The sequence below is a fragment of the Cyprinus carpio genome, chromosome A5 (assembly GCF_018340385.1).
Source record: "Cyprinus carpio isolate SPL01 chromosome A5, ASM1834038v1, whole genome shotgun sequence".
In the NCBI taxonomy this organism is placed as follows: Eukaryota; Metazoa; Chordata; class Actinopteri; order Cypriniformes; family Cyprinidae; genus Cyprinus; species Cyprinus carpio.
The window spans coordinates 17,238,119-17,264,895 of NC_056576.1; the positions used below are offsets into that span (position 1 = coordinate 17,238,119).

Here is a 26,777-nt window from a genome sequence, read left to right on the forward strand (position 1 = left end):
ATAGGGCAGATGGGAGAGTGTTGTAACTTACAGGACAAAACAATTGAAGCAGAAATCTATTTGACTTGTTACTCTATGTTAATGCATGTTAGATGACAGAACAAAGATTGAATAAAATGGGACAGTGTATAGACCTTTTGCATTTGTCGCAATAATGCAAGTAACTAGGAAACAGACACACACACACACCTACACTATATATATATATATATATATATATATATATATATATATATATATATATATATATTAATTGTTAGCTTTAATATATATATATATATTATATATATTATATATTAATTAATATATATAATATATATATATATTAATTGTTAGCTTTTAAAAATGCTTGAAATTAAGGGTGGGGCTTTAAATGGAATGGAATATAATTATGAGAATGTTATATCAAAATAACGTGTGTGTGTGTGTGTGTGTTTGTGTGTGTGTGTGTGTGTGTGTGTGTGTGTGTGTGGAGAGGAGAGGAGGAAAGGGAAAAAAGGCAGGAAATGAGAGACACCATGGGAGGAGAGAATGGGAATAAAAAAGCTAATAAAATTGCTATACATTTTCTATTATTATTATTATTATTATTATTATTATTATTATTATTATTATTATTATTATTATTTTTACTTCAACACACACACACAAACAGACACAAAATATATTGTACATGAGCTCATAGATAACATGGTTCCTTAAGTGGGCTCTAGTGGAACATCTGTTTTCTATGAATGTATTCTATTTTTGATAAATAGTCATAAACCCATTTCTAAATCATTAATCGCAGAGGTCACAAAAAATATAGTGTTGTTGACTTTATTAATTCATCTTTACTGAAATGTCACAAGTACCTGTTTCTGTTTAACTGTGTTACTTTGTTATAATTAAAAACTGTTTTTAACTAATCAGAAAATTTTATAAATATTTATGTGAAACCTTATAATTCTGTTGTTCAATTTACATCATAATGCACCCATTAAAACGCATCTAATTTTCACTTTACATAAATATGGAGAGCTAAACATTTCAAAGTATCAAGTGTAACTGGTGTATCAAGTTATAAAATGAGTTACAAGAAGTAAATTACATCATTCTCTATTTTACTGAACCAGACATTTCTATAGAAACTAATTTAGTTTCATAAATATTACATAGTAATGATTTCATAAATGTCTTAGTATTGGACACAACCCTGTTATAAATATGAACACATCTGTATTATCTGTTTAACACGGCTACATGAAACCACTTGACATGATGTAAGTAAATTGTAAATTTAATAAGATATTTGAAGATAGCATCTTTTTAATGACAATCACCCACTGATAAACAGTGTAAATAAATAGTGAGGAAAATATACAAAATAATTATAAGATTAAATAAAACCCCATAACGCATTTTGAGGGGTTGTCAGAATTGGTTGGCACAAGATCACCACAAAAGTCTGTATTATACCTATTCCTTTATTTCTTATTTCTTTGGCATGTACTTGGGGTTTCTCTGGTTTCACCACAGCTATTCAACAATGGCTAGTCATGGACATAGCATATAAAAGTACAATTAAAAAGTATGTTTGTCTGTTGTTTGTCAGTGGTATTCTTGTAAATGTGGTACATTCACACAGTATTTCTCATGTGGGGTCATGTTTTAGATGCATCATGGGAGTGAAGTGGGTGGGCAGGGTGTACATTATGTGCTCTTGCCTCAGGACACTTGTGGTATTCTTGTATATTTGGTTTTTTTGTTTATGTGTTTATTTTTATTGATATGGATATGGGTATAGGACACGTATACTCAACGACTGTAAAATCAGTCCTGAATTTGCTGCTTTTTGGAATACATAATGATTATGCCTCCTTTTGTTATTTTGACTGCATTGCAATTAAAAGTTCAAAATATATATTTTTTAAGTATTTAATAATATTTACACTCTTAATTATAAAGGTGCTTCACCATGCCATAGAAGAACCTTTTTGTCTAAATGGTTCCATAAAGAACCTTTAACATCTGAATAACCTTTCTGTTTCACAAAAGGTTCTTTGTGGTGAAAGAAGGTTCTTCAGATTATAAAAAGATAAGAAAGAGATGGTTCTTTAAAGAACCTTTTACTGAATGGTTCTTTGTGGAACTAAAAATGGTTCTTGAAGCACCTTTATTTTTAAGAGTGTACTTTTCTTTTTCATTTTCCATTTCCTAAAAAGAATGGAAATATAGGTTAATCACATATTGATTTTTATTAAAGGGATAGTTCACCCAAAAATGAAAATTTGATGTTTATCTGCTTACCCCCAGGGCATCCAAGATGAAGGTGACTTTGTTTCTTCAGTAGAACACAAACGAAGATGTTTAACACAAACCATTGCAGTCTGTCAGTCTTATAATGTAAGTGGATGAGAATCACGGCTAAAACATACAATAAAATAAAAAAAAAAAAACATACACAAACAAATCCAAATTTAACCCTGCGGCTCGTGACGATACATTGATGTTTTTTTTTGTTTTGTTTTGTTTTTTTAACTCTGATTCACGCAATGTCCAAACTGTTATAATCTCAATCTCAATTAGGAGTGTCAATGGTCCACTTGAGAGATAGGTGGCAGTAATGCACCTTTAAGTCTGCGATCTGCCATAAAGCAATAAGAAGAAGTCACCTCATGCGCCTGTTGCTGAGAACACGCTCAGGAGGATGCGCTCAGGAGAGTTCTTACAGTTCAGACATTGCGTGAACCAGAGGTAAAAAAAAAAAACAAAAAAAAAACTATATAAATACTGTTTGGTTTCTTGCACAGATCAATCATTTTGTGTCTTTACACATCAGTGTATCGTCACGAGCCGCAGAGTTTAATTTGGTTTTGTTTGTGTATGTTTTTTTTTTTTTATGTTTTAGCCGTGATTCCCATCCACTTCCATTATAAGACTGACAGACTGCAACGGTTTGTGTTAAAAATCTTGTTTGTGTTCATCTTGGATTTTCATTTTTGGGTGAACTATCCCTTTAATTAAGTAATTTTTAAAATACAAACCATTAACTAAATCAGATTTTATACTTTGTGGTATGAAATGCATTCACCTTTTGTAATGGAATTCCTTTAGGAATGACACCAAATAATATCACGAAAAGAACATTTTTAAAAGTGTTGTCACAAATCATAACATTTTTCAAAATTCCTAACTCTCACACAATTTATGCTGTGTATGTTCTCAGAGCTGAGAGAAATAGAAATCACTTTTAGCGTTTCAGTATTGATGTAAATTTGATTATTGGCTTTGTGAAGCAACTATTTACATTTGTGCAACATTGTTATCAAAAGTTACTGAAAATGCATTGAAAGTGTACTTTTTATCTGTCTGTGCTTTCCCAGGGAACTGAACCCATCACCTTTGCTAGCTGTTGTCTTTTACCATATTCATGTCTCACATGGCATAGTGTCTTTTACATACAGTTTTACCGCACAAAGTAGGAATCCTCCTGACATTTAGCTCTATAAAATGTGGGCATTTGAAAGAGTAAATTCATTAGCATATTTAAAAGAGAGGGAGTGAAGATACAATAGGAGGAGACAGATCAACACAGGGAAATTAAATAAGATTGCATTTGTGGCGTGTGTTTGCATTTGTTTGAGTTGAAGTGGCTGTGGTGATAATAACAATGATGGTGCTTATGGTTGTTTTTTTTTTCTTTTTGTGTGTTTGTGTGTTTGTGTGTGTGTGTGTGTGTGTGTGTGTGTGTGTGTGTGTGTGTGTGTGTGTGTACCTACTTAACCATATTTTAGGGACAAATTTGTACCCAAAAGTGAGCAAAACCTGACAAAATCTCCAAAAACCTCCCTTTGGGGATGTCCTCATTTGTAAAACTTGTAACTTTTTTTTTTTTAATTGTAAAAATGCAGAAAGTTTCCTGTAAGGGGTAGGGTTAGGTGTAGGGTTGGTGTAGGGAGATAGAATATACAGTTTGTACAGTATAGAAACCATTACGCCTATGGAATGTCCCCATTTAGTAAACGTGTGTGTGTGTGTGTGTGTGTGTGTGTGTGTGTGTGTGTGTGTGTGTGTGTGTGTGTGTGTGTGTGTGTGTGTGTGTGTGTTGCAAATAACATGGAAACTACTGTATATAAACCTTTTACAAGCAAAATCCATTTGAACAAACATGTAAATCTGTTTGTTTACAATGTCTGCAAAGTGAAAGACAAACTTTATTTACTTACAGCTACAAAATAATATTCTATTCTGTTATGTTTATTTGCAAGTTTGTGTAATAATTACAGACTGGTTTTAATTTGCATCTTGTACGCTATGTGGTATTGAACATTGTATATAAATATGCATTCTGTTAAAATAAGAAAATAATTATAATTAAAAATATTATTATTAGCTGTTTGAAAATATCATTATAGTAAGGTTAATGTTATAGTTTCCTCAAACATATTAGGCAGTAGAACTGTTTTCAGCATTGATTATAATGTTTCTTTTTTGTTGTTGTTAACAACTGTTTATTGAAATTTCTTCTGGAAATAGTAATATAAAACAAAAAGCAACTGTGCAAATTTAGAACCCACTCCAACCCTGGTAATTATAATGTTTCTTGAGCACTAAATCATCAAGAATAAATTACATATAATATATTTTAAAATATATTAAAATAGAAAACAGTCATTTTAAATTGTAATAATATTTCACAACATTACAGTTTTTACTGTAATAAATCAAGTTTGATTTATTAATCAAATAATTACAGCTTACTTCTTTCAAAAACATTAAATCCCATTCCCAAACCTTTGGACGGTAGTGTATATATTTGTATTATAAGTTTGTCCCTTGACAAAAACAAAACAAAAAAAATTATATGTAAGATTCATGTGCACTGGAGAAGAACATACATCAATGCATGTGTTTATGTTTTCATTGTATTATGTCTTCCATGTGTTTGTATACAGCAAAATAAGGGAAGTGTGGTTTTTATGAAGCATAGCAATTATTTACATCTAATGGAATTTCTTACAACTTACAACTTACAATTAGCTTCAGAAGACAATCTAATATTATGAACGGTAACTTACTGTAAACCTACTGATTCTAAAAAGGGCAGAGCAATGAACAGTTTCAGTTTGGTTGTTGTCTGTAAGGTCTCCCCCTCTCTGGCCCCTTTGTGCAAGCTTTTCATTCTCTTCTTATTCCCTTTTGTTTTACTTTTTTATTCTTTCTCGTATGCCTAAATCCTTTTTTGTACCACATCTGACTGAATAGCTTTCTAATTTTTCCAAATACCTCCATTACTTTCCTTCTATCTCTTCATCATCTTCTCATAATCCGTCTTTTTCTTTAACTTCTTTTCTCCTTCTTTTCCTTTCCTCCCCTATCTTTACTCCAATGCCTGAACTTCCACTTTTCAGTCGTCCCCAAATCGTTCATTTTTACAGTGTCCTCTACTGTCCTAATCTGCAGGAGACAGCTTCTTCCCTATTGTGTGTCCATTCCCTCTTTTCTCTTCTTTACTTTCTTTCCCTATTGTTTTCTTTCTTTATTGCATTTCCCATATTTATAATTTCATTCTGTGCTGTAATTGTGTGTGTAAATAACCATGTCTAAATGAATTTTGGCATCACAAATCCTCAGTTTTTTTCTTTGATAATTGAAATGTGAAATATTTGACTTTGAAGAGCTTTACATTTTAAACAAAACAGAAAACACAAATCTAATAGATGTGTGCACCTGTGCAGGCCAACACTGCCTTTGGGGCCCTGGCAAAGTCTTGGTGGGTTGCCATAGTAACCCTGACCACCAACAAAATGCCAGGTGTCTGAAGACATACTGCTGGCGCCACTGGGTCTCCAGCCCCTCCCTGCATGGGCTATCTCACTCTACACTCTTCCCATGATGTCTCCTTGTCTCTGAGAGGACAGATAAGCAGGGGGCTGAGGGAATTTTAAACTTACTGAACTTTACTTTTCACAAAAAGGGAATTATTGCAAGTATATTGCAGTGAGAAAAATGCTTTTAATAAATCAAAAGGAGATGTCAAAGGATGTTGTGTTCAATTTGCGTTACAGTTTTCAATTTTTGGCATTAGTTCTCACTCTTGCCAGCAGCTTATTAACAAATTCCCCATGCCATCTTCCTGTGGCTAGCTTGAGGTCATCATTAAGCAGCTGACAAATTAGGCTGACACCTCCCATCCAGGGCGACTGTGGGCTGTCTGCAGCATCTTTACTTCACAACTGTCACTCTCTCTCTCTCTCTCTCTCTGACTCTGTCCTTTGCTTTCTCTGTTTTGCTCTCTTCTCTTCCCGCTCTCGTTTTCTGAGATCTCCTACAGTCCGACCTGGCCAAAGGCGTTTAGTTGGCGGCTCTCCACGTGGCACAAAAGCGCCGCAGCATTCCTTCTGTCTGTGGTTAATCTGTAGTGTCAGCTCGCTTTGGCCGGGCCGCACTGAAGCACAGGGAATATTAAAAAGCCCAGCGGCAGAATTCCTCTGGAACAGAGATGAGGAGGGAGAAAGAGCTGGAAGGAGGGAGAGAGTGAGGTCAATTAAGGTTGGGTGGTATGGCCAACAGCAAAGTGTGAAGTTTCAGTCGTGAGATGAAAACGAGGAGCGGAAAGATGACCGTAATAGGTGCAATTGAACTTCTAAGGTTTACCCTTTTTTGGACTACTAAATCCATAGCCAAAACAGTATATTTTCAAAAAACTATATTTTTAGACACAAATTTTTTGTTAAACCATGTTTTACACATTTTTCTCCAGTTTACTTAAATGTTCCAGTGAGGCTAATTCATTTTCTAAAGTTTCATTATTCACGTTCCATGTAGTCTCGTAATTGGTATTATAACTTAAATCTTCACAAATTGTTTGCATTAGAAAAATAATTTTAGGCTGTAACATGGTGAGATACTGCAGTCAAACTGCAGGATGCTTGACATTATTAAAGGGGTCATATGATGCTGCTAAAAATAACTTTATTTCGTGTATTTGGTGTAATGAAATGTGTTTATGCGGTTTAAGGTTAAAAAACACATTATTTTCCACATACTGTACATTATTGTTTCTTTTTTTGTTTCGACACGTTTCCGCCTTCTGAAACGTGTTCGATTTTTACAAGGCTCATCACTCTGAAAAGCGAGGTGTGCTGTGATTGGCCAGCTATCCAGCGCATTGTGATTGGCTGAATGCCTCAAGCGTGTGATGGAAATGTTACGTCTCTTAACATATTGTGATGCCTTGTCCAGCCGGAGCAACGAGACATAAACATAAAACCCATTATATAAACATGATTTCTAGTCGTGAAAGCCGATTCGGTGATCCACAGTGCAAAGTTGATGTATTTCCTCAGTGACCAGCACGGATCAGCTCCAGGCATGACGAAGCGGATATCATCCTCTTTTGGAAGGCCAAACAAAGCAGTTTCGCTTTCACAGTGAAACACACAACGTCTATACAACATGGCGGCGGCGGCAACAACAATACTACAACGAGAATAAAAGGTACGCCTTCTTTCTTTGTTACGCAAATCTTCCCACATACTGACATAGACATGTGGGGACATGTTAGAACGAGACGTTTCAGGGGGCGTGGACGAGTGTTAACTTTTATAAAGAATATCTCTTTGGATTTGAGACTTTAGTCTTTGCAACTTTACAGATCTTCTTTATTCACCAAGAGCTTGTAACACTCCAAAGAGAAAGGAAAATTTGAAATCACATCATATGACCCCTTTAAGCTATTTTCACCTGGTTGATAACAGCTAGTCTGTCATGTAATAACGTACACACAGAAAAAGTAAAAATTTGGCTTTTGGATGCATATTAATGCTGAAGATGTCCCTTTCTAATATGTGTCACGCTGCAGGAATGAATGAATCGAAATGGAAATGATACCACATAAACTTCTTTTTTTGACTCCCGAAATCTGAAATGTCTTCATCCGTTGTGGTCTATATTAAGCAACATTATCAGCAATCCCCCAGAAAAAGCCTGTTTAAAAAATTTATTGGTATTCAGTCATTTATCATTTTAGGTTGCTATTTAAGTCCATTAATAATCATTTGAGAAAATGAATCTTATTTAGACATTGACAGTATTTATTATATATATATATATATATATATATACATACATATACATATATATATATATGTATATGATGATCACACCACAAGACAATTTCCACAAGTAACATTGATATTTTTACATGTATAGAAAAAAAAATGTTTTCCAATCACATAATGAACATGTAAGAAAAAGAAATGATGGTTCTTTTCTTTAAAAAAAGTCAAGAGGCATATGTTAACAGGAAGAAAGATGATTATTTACTCTCAAATGTAAGAGGCTTATAGTTTTGGCACAACTATCATTTTTGAGAGGAGATTAATTTTTTAACAGTCATTTTTCCATTTAGGTTAAGTTGGCCACTCTTAACCAATATTCTGTAATACTCTCCAAGAATAAAGTTATATTTTTTTGTAGAAGGGAGTTGTAAAATCATCAGTTTAAAAATTAGAAATGACCTACAAGAGTGAAATCACTTAACTACTGCATTATACTTTGATTTGTGATCAGATTCATAGATGTTAAATTACAGAATTGGCATTTAAAGTTGATAACATATGCTTAAAACATTCACCTAAATTTTAATTAGAAAAAAATATATATCTCAATTGACTGTGAGAGTGCTGTCACGTGTATGTTCCTGTTTAGTTCCTATTTGTCCTTATTTGGTCCTTCCAGTTCCTTTTCCCATTATTAGTAATCACCTGTTCCTTGTTATTAGTTATCCTCATCACCTGTCTGCTCTTGTTATCTGCCCTATTTGAGTTCTAGACCGTTCTGTTCTTCCTTGGCTGGAATTGTTCATGTCAACCTTGCTATGTGTGTTTTCCTGTTTCCTTTTGATTATTAAAATTAGTAAAGTTCTCCTACGTCTCTTTGCTCCTTTGTTACACGCTCCTACACAGCAGCAATACCGTGACACATGCACACAGTATTTGTATTTTTTAAGCGCTTGTTTTGTTTGGTTGCTGTTTTCAAGTGAAATTTTATGTGTTCACCTTTTGAATTTAAAAGTGAACTCAGTCTGTCATCATTTGTTGCATATTTTTTCTGATATTTTAAAATCGAATGCATTGACATTCATACTTTTCTCATTTCCCAATACTTATTTGCATTGCTGTAAGTCTGATTTATGTTTTTAACTACAAATTTTGTGTGCAGTTACAGGCGGTGTGCAGTTTTGGGTAAGGTAAGTGTGTGTGAGAGTTTGGCGGGATGTTTGCTCCACAGCGGCTGCCTGTGCAGAACCTCTCCCAGGGTCAGCGAGTGCATGCTGTTACCCAGAATCCCTCAGCACAGACCTTCAGTGAAACGAAAAACATGCTGTTCCTTTAAGAGCATGAAACAGGAGCCGGCTGTGTGCCCCTACCAGAGACACACAGTCAGCCGAGAGAGAGGGAGAGGTGGGGGGTGGGGTGGAGTAAGAGTTGAGGAGAGCGGTGGGAAGAGAGATACAGCAAGAGTGAGACGAAGGTAATGCAGAAAAAACGAGGAGAAAGAGTGTGAGAGAAAGAAGCCAAAGATGAGAGAGGAAAAACAAGGGGATGATGGAGAATGAGCGGGAATCAGAAAAGAACCAGCAGGGGTTGAAATACAGAGCGGAATAGCAGAACAGAAAGAAATTCTCCTTCGTAAAGCTGTACAGTTCCCATTATTTGTATTGTAATATGGGTGTTCGTTTGTCGTGCTGAAAGGAAACAGTCGCTGTTGTTGCTAGGAGAAAAAGGTGCTGTCCTCTCTTATTGGTTATGAGAAGTAGCTCCATTATCCAATCAGAGAGCTCTGGTATCAGCCAGAGAGAGCGGGCCACACTAGAAGACCTCATTAATATGTTAGCCATGTTTTATGAGTTAAAATAAGTCTGAGTGTAAAATGTATGGCTAAAACAATGGTAAGGATAGAGTCAATGTTGCTGTTTATGTCTTATAATAAGTCTTATTTTCTTTTCTTAAGATTTCATTGTCATTTCAAGGTGTAATGGTATCAACAGCGCATGCCATTTCCAGTTTCTAGTTTTAGATTATTGTTTTAACATGCTTGACTTTGGTGTGTTAAAAGCATGTTTGTTTACAGGACTTTCCTACATCGTATATTAAGTCACAAATCTCGGTCTAGTAGAGCGCTGGAATTGTTGTAGTCTTGTTGTCCTCTGTAGTTGTTATGGTAACCATATGATCAAGCATCAGTGTGTTGTAAGAAAGACCTGCAGGACTGATGTTTGTGTGTTGTTTACTAAATGTTTTTGTGGAAATTCATAAACCGACTAATACCTCAGGTTTGGTGTGGCATTAGACTTCATGTGTTATCCATACGCTTTGCTTTACACTATATTGGTGGACGAAAGTGAAATTTAGTTGTTTTTGTAGAGATTTGCATAAACATTTAAGTGGCAAATGCTTAACTTCTGCTGGGAAAATCATTTTATTGTCGTGTTTTTAGTACTGTGTGTTTTTCTTTTTATGACACAATATCATGTAAAGTACACAAGTACATACACAAGTGTACTAAATTAATGTGTTGGAAATCTGGTAACACTTTAGAATAGGGAACACATTCACTATTAACTATTAAGAGTTTTGCCTGAACAAACTTTGATAAGTTTAGGTTTGGGGTGGATTAAGGGATCTAAAATTTGGTAATGCAGAATAAGACATTAATGTGTGCTTTATAGTACTAACATACAGCCAGTATGCTAGTTTTATGCATACTAATAAGCAACTAGCGAGAATTGGTCCTTAAAATAAAGTGTTAAAGTAAGTATTTATAGTGAATGTGTGATTTGTTTATAGTGTTGAAAATTGGGAATAATTTTTGAAGGATCGTGTTACAATGAAGACTGGAGTAATATCTGCTGAAAACGCAGCTTTGACATGTCACAGCAATACATTACATTTTAAAACATGCAAAACAAATTATTTTGTATTTTAATAATTCATTTAAATTTGTTTGTTCAAAAATAGAGTAAATCTGATCAAAAAGTTGAATTTAATCTAATAATAATTCACATTAGTAATGTTTTTATTGTATTTTTTTATCAAATAAATACAGCCTTGGTGAGCATAAAAGCCTTCTTTAGAGGAAAACTTAAATATTATATTTAGTGCATTTTTACAAAATGTTTGTTTGAGATGAAACAATTTACCTATATATGTGACCCTGGACCACAAAACCAGTCTTAAGTCGCTGGGGTATATTTATAGCAATAGCCAAAAATACATTGTATGGGTCAAAATTATTGATTTTTCTTTTATGCCAAAAATCATTAGGATATTAAGTAAAGATCATGTCAAGATATTTTGAAAATTTCCAACTGTAAATATATTAAAACTTATTTTTTGATTAGTAATACGAATTGCTAAGAACTTCATATGTACAACTTTAAAGGCAATTTTCTCAATATTTAGATTTTTTTGCACCTTCAGAATCCAGATTCTCAAATAGTTGTATCTTGGCCAAATATTGTCATATCATAACAAACCATACATCAATGGAAAGCTTAATTATTCAGCTTTCAGATGATGTATAAATCTCAATTTCATAAAATTGACCCTTATGACTGGTTTTGTGGTCCAGGGTCACATATAAGAAACTTGTGAATAAGAAGATTTTATTTTGTAAATACATACTATACAAATATATACAAATATACAAAAAAAAAACTTTTGAACCAGATTTTTGATTTTTCTCTAATAGAATCATGGTTCATTTTTTTGGTTCATATTCATACAATTGGTATGATATTGGTACATACAATAAATTATTTTATTTTGTATTGAGTTTTGTATTTTGTATTGTATTTTAAATTGTATTATTAAAAAGTTGTTTTAAAGTTTTTTTAAACTGTAGCTTCATTCCAGCTATCTACAGAACCACTGGACAAGACTGCCCTGTAGAGTGATCATGTAATTCACATCTGGTGTTTTGGTCTGTGATATCTAGTCAGATGGAGGTCATTTCAAAATTTTAGATGCATTCACATGCTCTGTAATGATACACATTTGTTGTTTTTATTTCACAATCTTCACATTCTGTGAGCCATCAAAGCTATAAATAAAGACATGACTATAGTAACGTCCTTTTGAAAATCAAAACTGTGTTGTATGATCAGAATAGTTTGTGTTAAGAAAGTTTTACAGAAATCATATTCTTTACTTCCTTTCTCAGTCTTTAGTTCCCTTGTCCGTAGATATTTGTTTCCGCCCGATGTATCAGTAGTTGTTTGAAGTGAAGGTTCAGCAGCGGGAAGCTTTGAGTGCAGGTGTCTGAGTGGGATTTGCAGAGCAACAAGGCACACACACACACACACACACACACACAGCTGTCTTTGTTGTGGCCACCACCTGGTTAGTGTATTGGTTTACGTCCCGCCACTGCTTTCCATCATTCATTCATTCATTCATTCATTCATTCATTCATTCATTCATTCAGTCAGTCAGTCAGTCAGTTAATCAGTCAGTCAGTTTAGTCATTCACTCCTTCTCTATTTTTTAGTTATTTGTGTATTTCTGTTAAATGCATTAATCTAGAAAGAGGTGTGTAAACAAAAGTTGAAGTGTGGATGTGTAGCATCTATGTCCATGGGCCAATGTCTGCTTACTAGCATTCAGAACAGTGTTTAAACCCAAAAAGTGAGGGATGGAAAGATGCAGGGACAAAAAACCTATGCTGTGGTTCTCACACAAACACACATACAGATACAGGGACAATAACAGCACTGTGTAAGGGGAAAGAAGATCCGGCAGGTCGAGATACCACAGGAGAGCAGTGCCTCTGTCTGCATCTGCTCTGCTCTGCCTGCTTTTTGATGTGCAGGGATTAGGGGAAATCTGAGAGCTCCCAATTTAGCGAGCCACAGAGAAATTCATACGCAACACATATACGCTCACTTTAGAATACTGTTAACTGCACAGGAAAGAATGAGTAACTACTATTAACTAACAAGAAACTCTAATTATGGAATTAGTAAGGAGTAGTGGTTAGTTGAATACGCTAGTTCACTATTAGCTAATCAGTAACTTCCTAATGACAGAAGTCTTTTGAGAGAGAAACAGAAAACTTTTGATGTTTTTGTAAGGTTCTGGATAGTAATTCCTTCCAATGGATTCGGTAACACTTGAGTCATTACTAGTGGGTTACCATGAGCTACACTTTAGAATACTGATCCAAATAATTAATAATTTCTTTAGAATGATGTAATAACACATGAGTCATTACTACCCAATACTTTACAAATCCCTCAAAAGCTTGTAATGATTTCAGTCATTACTAGAGAGTTATCATGTTATTTATTTCTGATCCAAATAATAATCCTTTCTCAAGGATTTTGTAATACTTGGGTCATTACTAGTGGGTTACCACAATCTTCACTTTAGAATTAATTATACATTTTGCATTATTCACAATAATTATGAACCTGTATACAATGGTTCTTAGTAGTTTTCTGGGAGATATGAAAAAAAAAAAAGTTGTTATTGATTAGCCAATAGTGAACTACTACTTTCAATTTAGCGCTAACGTTGACTAATTCATTAATCCGAGTTTCTTGTTAGTTAATAGTAGTTACTAGAACGTTAATAGTGCATTAGTCATTTGTTCCTGTGTAGTTATTTATTAATGACGGAACAGGATTCTAAAGTGTTAGGCTACCACACACATTGTGGAACTGACTGAATGCACAGATGGTTAATGAATGTATTTCAAATAGGCCTGTATAGTTTGTTGTTGAGAATGAATGCATTTGTTTGTTTTACATTGCGTTTATAACAAACTCGTATTTGCTATGAGAGTCTGCTGCTGCCTAGTGGACAAGAGAAGTATTACTATCTCTTTCTCTACAGGATGCTCACGATATATTCGCTTATATTAGAATGTGAAATGATCTGGAAAATACTGGACACTGGACACATTTTGCATTTAAACATTGAGAATGTGTTTTTTTTTTTTTTATAAAAGTGGATTGTATGAAGAGAGCAGAGAGCATACAAGTATTGTGTGTACAAATATTTATCACAGTCATTGTAATCATCAAGTTACAATAATAACAATGTATAATGAAACATATGTAAAACTGTTATATAAAGTTGAAAAGTAAAAGGCATAATGCAAAAGAGAAGCAGCTTTCAATAGGTTATTATTTCACTGAGGTAGAAAATGAATATAGGATGATACAGTACATATGCTGTATGGAAATGGTCATTTAACCAATGTAATTTTCTATCAGTATTTTTTATTGTTATTGTTATTATTCACTTTTGGGTTTTACCTATATTTTTTATACGTTCAATGCAATGAACTTGTTTTCTCATTTAAGGAAGTAGATCTGAAAATCTTAATGGTCAATATTAATCATATCAACCATGTTCACATTCAAATCTAGTGGTACTGTATGTTCACATTTGTTTTTAGAGTAAAAGAAAACAAACCTTGTATGAAACAATGCAATGTATAACTGATACAATACTGAGCAAATAAAATCAATTGCAAATGTTTCATATTGTGGTATAAGTTCACAGTCCACAATTTAAAAGATATAAACTGGAGAAAAGAAAATATTAAAGACAGAATATGTATAGAGAAATCATTTATGCATCAAAACGGGGTGTGCTTTCAACACTATTTTAAAGAGATCATAACATAATTTATTTGTTTTGAAAGTATTTTCCCCCTGCGGTTCACCACAATGTTTAGCACCAAAACCCATAATTTAGTGTTACATTACGATTTCCATCCTCTTTCTGACCCACAGAATTCAACAAGCTGTTTTTTTTCCCATAAATGAAAGCCTCTTTGCAAAGCCTTCATTACATTACATCTGGGAGCCAGAAACAACACAAGGTTTGCAGATCTCACCATCTTACTATTCTTATTGTTAAATACAAACAATAGCATTTTCTGCTGCTGTAAAAATGATAGTATCCATTCTACTTCCTCCTCATTATATCAATTTGACTGGGTGGGCCAAGTTGCTGAACACCAAGTAGGTATCAGTAATGTGTAAATGTGTTGAACCTTACATCAAAAAGTTTGGAACAAAGCTGTTTTTACACAGTACATCAAACTCTTTCATTTTCAAAGATGTAGAAAAATTTCAATTGTTAAGCTGTTAATTCTTTCTAGATATTCTAGATATAGAAACAGTACTTGTATGTTAGTTAAAGTAATTTCTAATTAATTAGTAATTAACTGTAAATATAAAGTATTTGTTTTTCTTCTTTTTTTTCATAAAAAAAATATGAGGTTGATATGTGGAGGATCTCTTTGGGCTGATTTCATAGAAATATTGTTATGTTATTCTCTTGCTTGTAATAGTAGCAGGTGACTGGTGTGGTAACTTGTCATTTGTTGGAGTGATCCGAAAAAGCGTCATGCACTGAAGTTGAAGACTCCGTGGAATCCATAAGGAATGTTGACAGGCACTTCGGCTCTTCCCAGCTCTTCAAATGTTTTGGCATCTAGGACTAAAAGAAATGTACTCTTGTCCTACAGAGAGAAGAGAATGAAGGGGTTAAGACAAAAGATGCATTGATAAATGTTATATACAATACAGTGTAATAATTTCTCAACTGATTTTTGTCAACATAATTCAATTTCTTATAAAGCAGGTAAATTATAGAGCTTATGTTTCTTTTTAAAGGTTTTTTTTTTTCTTTTTTTTTTTTTATACATACATTCAAGGCTGTTTTGTACCTTAACTGGTGTGATGATCACAGACAGGATGACTCCATCATCCTCTTCCACAGCATTGGGTGAAAGAATGAAGACAGGCTCTGATGGGTAGAGATCAGGCTGGCGCCATACCTGTAAAACAAATTTATTTAGCAAACATGCACTCTTAACATTGTGTGCCACGTGGACAGGAAAAATTTGGGAAATTTTATTGATAGGTATCAGTCATGATGTCATTAATTTGATCTCACCTTGAACTTTTTGCTTTCCAGATCCATCTTAATTAGAGAGTCACCCACTAGGTGACGGAAGCCACAACCATAGTAGTATCTATAAGGTTTGGTGTTATATCTGGCGTAATTAATATGTGGAAACTCCAAACCACCGTAGTCTTTCAGGTCTTCGCCATGTAGATCCTCAAATGTGCAAAACACCTAAGAGAGAGACAGTTTGCGTCCTAAAAGAGATGAAGGCCCTCCAATAAACCAATGCACTTTTGTGTCACGTATTAGTCACTGTTATAAAGAGCAAATAAAAAAAAAATTAAAAATCAAAGCTTTCTACTTAATACACCAAGTCTAAGTTCTGTTACATTACTGTTCAAAAATTTGGGGTCGGTTAGATTTTTTGTTTTTGAAATACAGTATGTCCCTTATGCTCATCAAGGCTGCACTTATTTGATCAAAACTACAGTAAAACAATACTACTGTGAAATATTATTCAAATTTAAAATAACTTTTCTATTTTAATACATGGTCAAATTCTGTATTCCTTTGATTTTAGCAGCCATTACTCCAGGCTTCAGTGTCACGTGATCCTTCAGAATAAAAGTCTATTAAAAATAAAATCTTGCTGACTCCAGTAGTGTTGGAACCAGCATAAAGACAACACCTGGTTTTTGGTACGGCAGACAGCAGTAGCGGTGCTGTCAGGCCGTGTGTTGAGATTCTGTTCCAGCAGGGTTTCACTGGTGATGTTGAGAGGCAGCACAAAACGACGGGGAAATGGCCTGCTCATGGTGTTATACATCTGAGAGAAACAGAGAGCCACAGGACAAATGCGAATGGGATTTACAGTATGTAAAATTATATAAATCTGTGCTTGAGAAATTTGTTGCTGTTGCTGTTGTTATCATTATTAATATTATTAAGATAGACAAAGAGAGTTTAAGGATAACCTCATCCAATGCCTCCCCTGATTGACGCAGGTTCTGGATGAGGAAGTTGTTTATGGACTGGCCGTCATCAGAGCAGCACATGTCTAGCATGAGGAATCCATCCTGCTCAAAAGCATTGATCTGATGGAAGGTGGACAAGGCCTTGGTGTAGTACTTCACTGGCATCTCCTGCAGAGAGATGCAGATTAGTTGGTTAAAGTGTAATAGTCGCCTGAAGAATAATTGTCTTGATGTTCTCAGTCAGCTTTCATTGAACCATATGAAGCAGAATCAGCAAACAAATATATTAATAAACTCATATGGAGACCACGGGAAGTCCATCTGCTCCATATTGTTCTCAGTGCCTCTGTGAGACAATTGTCATGATTGCTGTCTTACCTTTCCAGTTTGTTTGTCAATAAGGTGGAATATGGTTTCCTGGTTGGGGTCCCAGTGAACACCCTCATTTAGTGATTTTCCCCTTAGTCTACCAGTCACTGTCTTAAACAGGTCCATCTTAATGGGCTGCTCGATGAACACTACATAGTTCTCTGACATGCCTGAAAGGTTCAGGAAAATAAAAGAGGCTTTTCAGTGCTGCATGATTATAACATTCAGAGTGCCTTGCAATAAAATTACACATGACTCTATTACAGTAGCTTTGCAATAAAATTACACATGACTCTATTACAGTAGCTGTACAATAAAATTACACATGATAGTCATTCTTCATGACAGCTTTTCTTCTTCACTCACCAAAGCTGTGGTAATAGGAGGGTTTGGATTTGTCACGAGGGGCAATAGAGCATAATATTTTGGCTCCCTCTAGAGTATCTTCTGGGCCGTCTCTTTCTGGTGGCACCCTGATGATGTTATAGAAAGCCCCTATAAAACACATCACAGCCCAACATCAAGCCTCTTAATCCTGAAGTGGCACTGCACTGAGATTGGTCAGCACATAAGGATAAGACAGGAATCTAACCTTTGTTTCTGTATGAGTTGCCCATGTTGTAAGCTGTGCCATCTGGATCAAAGTGTGGATGAGCAGTAGCACCATTCACAGCAATGAACTTGCTCCAGTCAACCCAAAAAATCATCCTTCTTAGACATGACAAGCTGGTCAAAGCTGGTGACTATAGGCAGGTTATTTTTCATACCTTCTGTTTGGACTCCAAAGTATCTGGATCCACTCTGTGCATGTAGTTTGTCTCTGTGCTGACATAATAGTCACCCTTGTATTTAACAAAGTTGACACTGGCATTATCTGTTGGCTCTGGAATTGGAGAGAGGGGAATTAGTATCACAAATATCTTTTTCTTCTTCTTCTTCTTCTTCTTTTAAACTTTGAGGCAGAAATGGATTAACACAAAGTTTTGGACTTTTTTTTCTTTGTTGTTTTACAAATTTCTTCTGTAAATCTGACAAAGCTGCTTGTTATCAGATTTTTTTATTAACATAAACCAGGATTAATTATATTAAATTAACCATGATTCATTTTGTCACAAGTTTCAAGAACTGTATATTTTTCAATAAATAACTATTAATTGAGAGGGAAAATCATTTTAGTTTCAACTTAATTTTATGTGTTATGGAGCATTTTAATTTAGCTAAGAGTTTAGGTAATATTAGAGCTGCTTATTTTCTGACTTCTTGAACAGAAACTGGGATTATTAAATTACCCTTCCTTCATTTTGTGATTCTAGACTTTTTAAGAACCACGTTACTGAATAAAAACAGTACTGTGATATGATTTCAATTTAAACTTCTTTAAATGTATTTCATCTGTTATTAGTTGAATTAAAATGACAATTTATATTACTTTAGCGATATCATTAATTATAATTTCTCAATTAAATACATTAAAATCAGCCTTCTTGGAAGTTTGCTGAGGCCCTCTGGATGAGAACCGTTTTAAAATGATGAAACTGCCCCCCCCCCCCCCCCACGTTGATTTTAGTTGTGTAACCCACATAGCCAGATGCAAACCTTTGTGGCATTAAGTCACACTTCCACAATACTGACAGTTTAAAGGACTGGATTTTCTCTCTAATGGTAGGTTTTGTTTAATCATTTCTCAAGGCATTGATCCTAAAGATGGTTGTGCAATTTTATCCTTTTAAAAGACCCTGTGCAATTACTGTGTAATTGCCTCAGTTGTAATGTCCAGAACACTGCCAACTCCATGTCAACACTTTAATAGTACTGTCACTTTATTTAATCTTAATTGATTGCTTGTGGTATCTGATTTAAATGTATTCTTGTGATTACAGACATACAGTTCTTTGTCTAAGATGACTTTAGACAGAATTCCACTGACCACTCCTGTTGTGCTCTTGAGCAAGGCCCTCCAGAGAAATGCCTGGTTTACGCTTTCAGAAAACAGAAAGAGCTTTGTGCAACATTTTAAAAACCGTCAGCTTTTGGTGATGTTTGAATTTTCTAAACCTACTGAGATCCATTTCACCATGGTTGTCAGCAAAACAAGTAAATTTCCTTACTGTCATTCACACATATATTCACAATTTCTACAAACTTGGCATCTCAAATCTAGACAGGAAGCGCTGAAAGAAGTTCTTGCAGGGATCAGGTAGAGCCAAAGTGCCAAACTCTGAAACTATGATGCGGTTCCTCTCGCTGTTCTGCGTATACGAGTCGCTGCACAAAAAACGGCTTCTGTATGTCACCTGACCGTCCTCAATCTGAAAGCGATGCATCAAGGCCATGCCATCAAACCAGTGGTTATAGCTGAGGAAACATTTACATTGGCAAGTGTCAGCCTGAATGTTCATGTAGAGTCTGAATTACATATAATAATTGTGATCAAACAGATCACAAATCAAAATTTAGAATAACTATCTTCTGTAAAAGGTTGTCATGGTTGTGCCTGCTTTACCTACTACTTCTACCACTGCACATACTGTACCAAATGATTAATTATACCTTAGTTTCCATGTGTCATTAGCTTTAAAGGCAATTACTAATTGCAAGAAACAGAGATTATAAAATGTATTTAGTTAATTTATTTACTATTCCTCACATTCCAGTGATTCTGGTTAGATCAAATATCACCATATGGTCATATACTCACTGCTGATTCCCAAACTCAAACTTTCCTGGACCATTCCGCAGCAGACTCCCATGGATCCAGGTTGGGATGGTGCCTTTAACTGTGGTGGGGATGGGCTCAGGTGTCTCCTGCACCGAACTTACCAAGGGGGTGATGTCTGGCAGCCCATGCACTTTTGTGAAGTTTGTTTTCTGTGCAGCAGCTGTAAAAATCCAGATAACAAACTGTGATTGACATAATATACAAAATCTGATTGCTTTGCAAGTTGACAGATCAGAATCTGTTCATGAAAAGAATAATCAGAATAATGTTATAAAGATGTACTTATAAATACAAATTTGTTCTGAAATCTAAAAGTGATAAGCTGGTAATAAAATGTCACTTTTTTATGAGTTGTCAACATTAAAGTTTGGTACACAGAGCAAATTTTTTTTTTGTTTTTTTTATGTTATTGTAATGTTATTTTTGAGTGTTTTAAATTCTGGTTATAATCATTACTAATAGTTTACATTATTTTTAACATCATTTTATTTTCAAATGAAATGTTTTATTTTTTATTATTAGATTTTTGTATTAATTGTCTTATTTGATAATGAAAAACTATTTAATTACACTTTCTTTAAAGGTGCAGTTCGTACAGTGTATTATACAATTACATTGTAAGTAATATTAATTAACAACATATACTTACAATAGGGTTACGGTTAGAATTCTGGTTTGGTTTAGGGTTAGTAGCATGTAATTATGCATATTTTACTGTTAATATAGTAAGTACATGTATACATATTTAACATGTATAACAAGGACAATGTATAATAAAGTGTTACCCTATATTTCTTTACTGACATTAATAAAGACTAATAAATTCTTTAAAAATATATTTTGCTCATTGTTAGTTCAGTTTAGCTATTCCATTTACTAATGTTAACAAATGGGTCCTTATTGTAAAGTGTTACTGACACTTTTATACAGAGGTCCTCAACAATCTTAACTGCAAGGTTAGCTAACCCCGAGTTATATTAAATTATATAGCCATAGCAAGTCACAGATTTGCAGACATACTACACTGCTCCATCAGTTATGTCAGGTGAAAGAACAAAGTAAAAGATTAAAGTCAACAAATGGCAGAGCGGATAGGCAGAGAGTCAGCGATATTACAAAGAGAAGCATTACCTCTAGAAAAACAGTCCCTCTCTACTCTACACGCTCACATGTACTGTGATACACTAATGCATAAATAATGAAGCAACTACACAGATAAACAGAGACACCTTTTTCAGAAAAGTCAATCTTGTGATCAAATCAAAAGTAGTTAAATTCAGTTAATCATAATTATGCTGCTAAATATAAACCTAACACTCAAAAGCCATGGGACTTAAAGTATATCCCACCCTCTCTCATATGAATACCGCAGCTGCTTTAAAACACAGGAGTGTGCTTTAATACACTGCATCGCTTCACACAAACACATATATGAACAATCACAAAGCCTGTGCAGTAACGTACAACAAAAAGTGAAATTTGCAGATGTGCATCAGTGCAGAAGAGCTCTCAGATTCTTACCAATGGTTTGAGGCTTTTTGCTGGACATCCTGTAGATTAATATGAGGCTGCACCCTTTATCAGATGAAGAACAGTGTGACAAATTGTAAAGAGCAATAAAGACTATGTGCACGCGATGGGAGGAGACAAGCACAGGAGTTACATCACACAGGATTATATCATATAACACAGCAGTGGAGGGGAGGGCAGTGCGGTGCTGGCTGGGATGTAATGTGAAATAACAAGGCTGAAATAAATATCAGCTGAACATACAACAAGAAGTTCTGTAACACAAAAAAAATGCACATTAAACAATTATATTTTGAGAAAATGGCCTACATTATCACATGCACAAAAGGGCATATAATAAAGGATGTTATTATAGACAAGGACTATTTTGCATTGTTTTTAACCTAGGCTACAGTCATTCTTTTTACATTTACTGTGACTTGTTTTTGTGCTTGTCAGTATTTCAGTTATTCAATGCTGCGCAATGCAAGCCCATGAGGATAATGTCACAGCTCTTAGTACGGCGGTAAAGTTAGATTTTAACGTTTGACCTTCATTAGACATTGTTTTTTTTGGGCCAATTAAACTCTTTGTGGCTGTTGTGTTTTGAGCCCAAACTAATTCAGATAGACATCAAATATCTTGCCCTTTACATTGCACAAGGCTTAATTTCTAAATTAACCATTTAAATTCATTTTTATATACGGTACTGAATCCTTATTTTTCATTTTTTATATACTGTACCCACTTAAATTAATTTAACTCTGACACCATTTGAGATAAAGGTATCAAATCAACTTTAAAAATCTATAAATAGCATTCCCTATGATGCACAAGGCTTTTTTTTCTGATTATGCTTTTATTGTATATATATATAGTACTGAATACATATTTTTCATGTTTTATATACTGTACCCACTTAAATTAATTAAAGGAGACATATTGTGCCCCTTTTTACAATATGTAAAATAAGTCTCTGGTGTACCCAGAATGTGTCTGTGAAGTTTCCGCTAAAAATACTCCACAGATCATTTATTATAACATTTTGAAAATGCCTATTTTGAGTGGAAGCAGAAACACTGTTTTTCGGCCTGTTTCTTTAAATGCAAATGAGCTGCTGCCCACCGCCCCCTTTTCCAGAATAGAGCTGCTTCATTACAGCTCTGACCTGCTAAAAACATCTGTTTGGTTCTGATTATCATGTTTATCGTGCTGAAATCATGCGTTTTAAATCAAATTCGTTTGAACTTCTGATACATGTTTTCTGAGTGCACACATCTAAAGAACATGGACAGAAAGCGGCTTTCACAGCATGTGAGTACTAAACTTAAGTTCTCATTCACACACAAGTTTACATTAAAAACACACAACTTACAAAAACAGTCGGTTATGTCTGTGAATGTAAACAGCTGGGAAATAAATCACATATGCATTTTAGATCTGTGTGGCAGAAGCAATATACAGTAAATAAGTCAATAATCCACTGCTCTCGTCTTCTCTGAGTCTGGGACTCTAATGTAAATATTGTTCTGTTCTCCCCTGTGCAGCCAAAGACAGAACAGTTACAGTAGCATGTTTTGTTCAAACTTTCATCATGGCATTAGAACTGGTACACCGTTGTCACTTGCGAAATCAAAATGATTGCAGTTGGTGTAAATTTACAGATTAAGGGGCGGTAATATTATATAATGAGATCCCTTTGCCATGTCACAAACGCGGAGCGAAATCAGACGCGCTGGTTTTTCTCAGATGCTTTGCAGACTTGCAGAAAAAGGCTTACCGTTACTGGGTTAATTTTTTTCACGTTTCCTTGGTTGGTAGATGCACCGGGGACCTGATTATAGCACTTGACACCCAGAAAAGTCCGATTTTCATGATATGTCACCTTTAAACTCTGACACTGTTTGAGATAAAGGTATCAAAACAACTGTAAAATATTCAGAATACTGTTCCCACAAGGCTTGGTTTTTCAGATGTCTTTATTGTTTTTATGTACAGTACTGAATCCATATTTTTCATTATAAGATGCAGAGATAATCAGTAATAAAAGCTTATCCTTGCATTTTTAAGCACACTTGTTGACATGATTAACTAAAACAGGTCATATACAAGAGAACGATATCTATACACCTTAATAATAAAGTATATTATTATTAAGGTTTTGTAAAGGGAGCAAAACGCTTAAGTAAAAGCGTTGCGTTCATATTCTGGGTTCTGCATGTTGTTTTAATATCACTGGTCTTAGTACAATCACGCCAGCATTTTAAACCTACAAACCACAAGCTTTTTGGTTGTTATTTGTTGAAATAAATGCTTCAGTGGGTCATGTACTGTCGCTGACTGAACCACCAAGCTCCTGATTCTCCTTCTGTGGTCACTAGAAAAATGAGTTTTTCAATTATACGTCGTCAAGGAAGCGTGATAATAAAAGATCAAATTAGGTGAAGGGCTATTGTTTCTCCAATAAATTGACTATACCGAACAAAAAAGATGCTATCGAACACAACAAAAATTCTACATTAAGCTTTTTCCTCCCATTGAATGATGACTAAGAATCCCAAGGATTCATAAGCCATGTAAGAATGATGAATGACTACCCTTTGGCGTTTTATTTTCATATAAACAAAACTATCATTGTATCAACTAAAAGGATTTTTACCAACATTTCACATTAATCTCATTAGTTGCTATAAATTTTTTGCAATGTACTTGCAATTCAGGTGTTCCTTGCTTGATTCAACAGTTTACAACCACTACTAAATGTCAAATGCAGCCCGCACTTCTGCAATGGAATTTTATTTTAATTTTTTTTTTCATACTCATTTCATTTCATTGGTTAACAGCCCTATGTTCCTTATTATTCTAACATAATTTAATGATACATAAGAATTTATAAAGATTTGAACTAGCGTGTAATTTAGATAGGGAAAATTGCTCTGTATAAAAACAAAATCATAATAATGTATAATATAATTAAAAGCCTGTAAATCATTTTAATATGCTTAAGTAAGAGCAAGAATGATAGATAGAACATCATGAACTTTTGCATTAGAAATAAAAACAAAGCACAAAGTGTGTTCAAGTAATTTGTTGTTTTTTGTAAGCACAGATGTGACCTACACAGACACTGTGAATATGAGCATGCATTCCTAATAAAACTGAAAAGCACTGACCTCTGCTGGACATTGACAATAACTGCTTGTGAATATGAGTGTGCTTTGCTGGTAATTGTGAATAGCTGTTGAATTTGTTGGTAATTGAATATTACTGCTGAAATATTAACAACCGTGGGGTCCTCTGTAATGCTCAGTTTAATAAAGGTCATTGAACACAGTGCATTGGCTTAATTGGAAAAGGAAAAGAAAAGGATATTTCACATTGCTCCTCATTTAGCCAACAATTAAAAAGTTTTTGTGAAATATCACTATGACAAATTTTATTCAAACGTAACATTTTAAGAGACGGAATGTCTTCTGTTAAACTGAAGGTATTTACCTTTTCAAAAGACTTGGACAAGTACCTAAAATGGTGATAAATCTATCAAGTCAGTTTAATTCTGGCCATATAATCATATTCGGCCAGGGCATTGCAATTGACCGAGACCCACACTGGCTGAAATAGCAAATAGCCCAAAGAACGGTGGCTGTGTGAGAACAAGACGCCAGCTTTAGAGCCCGCCAGCTTGACCTTAACATACATAGGACATATCTTTAGGGACATGACCAATCCCCCCTGCAGAAGGACAAAAACACAGAAATAAAGTAATGTTTCTAAATATAGAATACAAACAGTTTTTGTAACGACATTTCCCTTAATTTAATACTGCATAACTTCACTGATGGTTGAGGTTGCCTCATCAATGTCAATAAAAAACCACCGATACAGACAAGATAAAGCACGATGCTTCAGATGAGTGGAGAGATACACATGCTCTTACCAGTGTCCTTGCAGTGTGAAGCTGCAGCAAATAAGTACTCCCTAGTGGACCAGGATAACAGTTATTTCAGCCATACCTATAACCTCATTTACTCAACAAATTCACCACCAGTGCTTGGAGGCCTGCCCTTTTGAGACATATGCAAAACAAACAGAAATTAGAATTAACACGTTCGCTTGTAGTAAATAGAGTTGCAGAAAACAGTATCTTTTTACTACAGTAAGAATAATTTAGTATAAATAATTGCTTTCCTTCTAGTATTTCTGTTATCAGCATTTTTATAAGACTAACCATAGGCTTTTTACCTTATTCAAAAGCCAACATTAAGGCATTAAATGACAATGCTTCAATTTCAGCAGTCTTACTTAATATAATTGACAAGAGAATTTGGTCCGATATAAAATTTATTACAACATGTAATAATTTTTACTGGAATTGCAATGGCCAGAAACAACAGTTACCTGGTTTTGCTTGAGCATTTGTGTTCAATTTCCTTGCATTACAAATGGAAGAAGAGAATAATCATGGAAAAAACTATAAATACATTTTCATGATTAGATAGTGAGTGTGGTAAGAGCATGGAGTCCTCCGCTGTCATTTGGGAATGGCCAAACGCCTCTGAATATACCCACAGCAAGCTTAACATGGTATACATATTGAGACAAGACATGTCTGTGCCATAATTCATTCGGTCCAAGAACGTGGCAGAAAGTGTGGAGCTCGAGCAACAAGACAGATTCCTAATTTTTGTGATAAGGTTTCTGTAGCAGTAATTCAGCCATGAGTTTGTTTTCACCATAACTAGACAAGACACAAATGAAAGTGGTTGTGTGGAGCTAGTATTTTTTAGATTTTGACTGTTTGAGCTAATTTGCTAGTATTTTTTAAAATGTTAATAGAGATAGTTGCTGTGGAGAGCAACAGAAACGTTCGTAAAATAGTGCAATAGTATAGTCGAAGGAATAGTAATAAAATAAAAAAATATTTTATTTACAGAGGCGTAATACAGATTCCATAAAACGTAAAACGTTCTGTTGAAACAACAGAACAGAGGGTTTCTTCAAAGTGCATGAAATGCATACCTTGAATGTCATTACATATAAGTCATTTCATTAATGGGAACGAAGAATTTTTTGAAAAATATTTATATTAGATATATATTAATTACATTCTTTCAATTTGTTTTTTTTTACAAATCAAAAAAACATATGCCAAGGAAGAAAAAAAATAAGTCAAAAAAAGAAAGAGTAAAAATAAGATAAAATAAAAGAAAAAAAAGAAACAATAGTTTACACAACAAAAAAATGTATGACAAGAAGAATAAGCGTCTATAATGAGCCTTGTCATGACGTCAT

General features: G+C 34.3%; 1 protein-coding gene across 1 annotated transcript; it reads right to left on the bottom strand.

The window, feature by feature from the left end:
* Positions 1-14,408: 14,408 nt before the first annotated feature.
* LOC109054838 (beta,beta-carotene 9',10'-oxygenase-like) lies at positions 14,409-21,769 on the bottom strand. Its single transcript, XM_042755830.1, has 12 exons — positions 21,498-21,769; positions 19,956-20,136; positions 19,401-19,612; positions 18,025-18,140; positions 17,850-17,952; positions 17,624-17,752; positions 17,267-17,427; positions 16,889-17,056; positions 16,603-16,740; positions 15,963-16,145; positions 15,733-15,843; positions 14,409-15,525 (listed from the first exon to the last, which is right to left on the bottom strand). Exons 1-12 carry the CDS (start codon positions 21,523-21,525, stop codon positions 15,409-15,411), a joined length of 1,647 nt encoding a protein of 548 aa, XP_042611764.1. The 5' UTR covers positions 21,526-21,769; the 3' UTR covers positions 14,409-15,408.
* Positions 21,770-26,777: the final 5,008 nt, after the last annotated feature.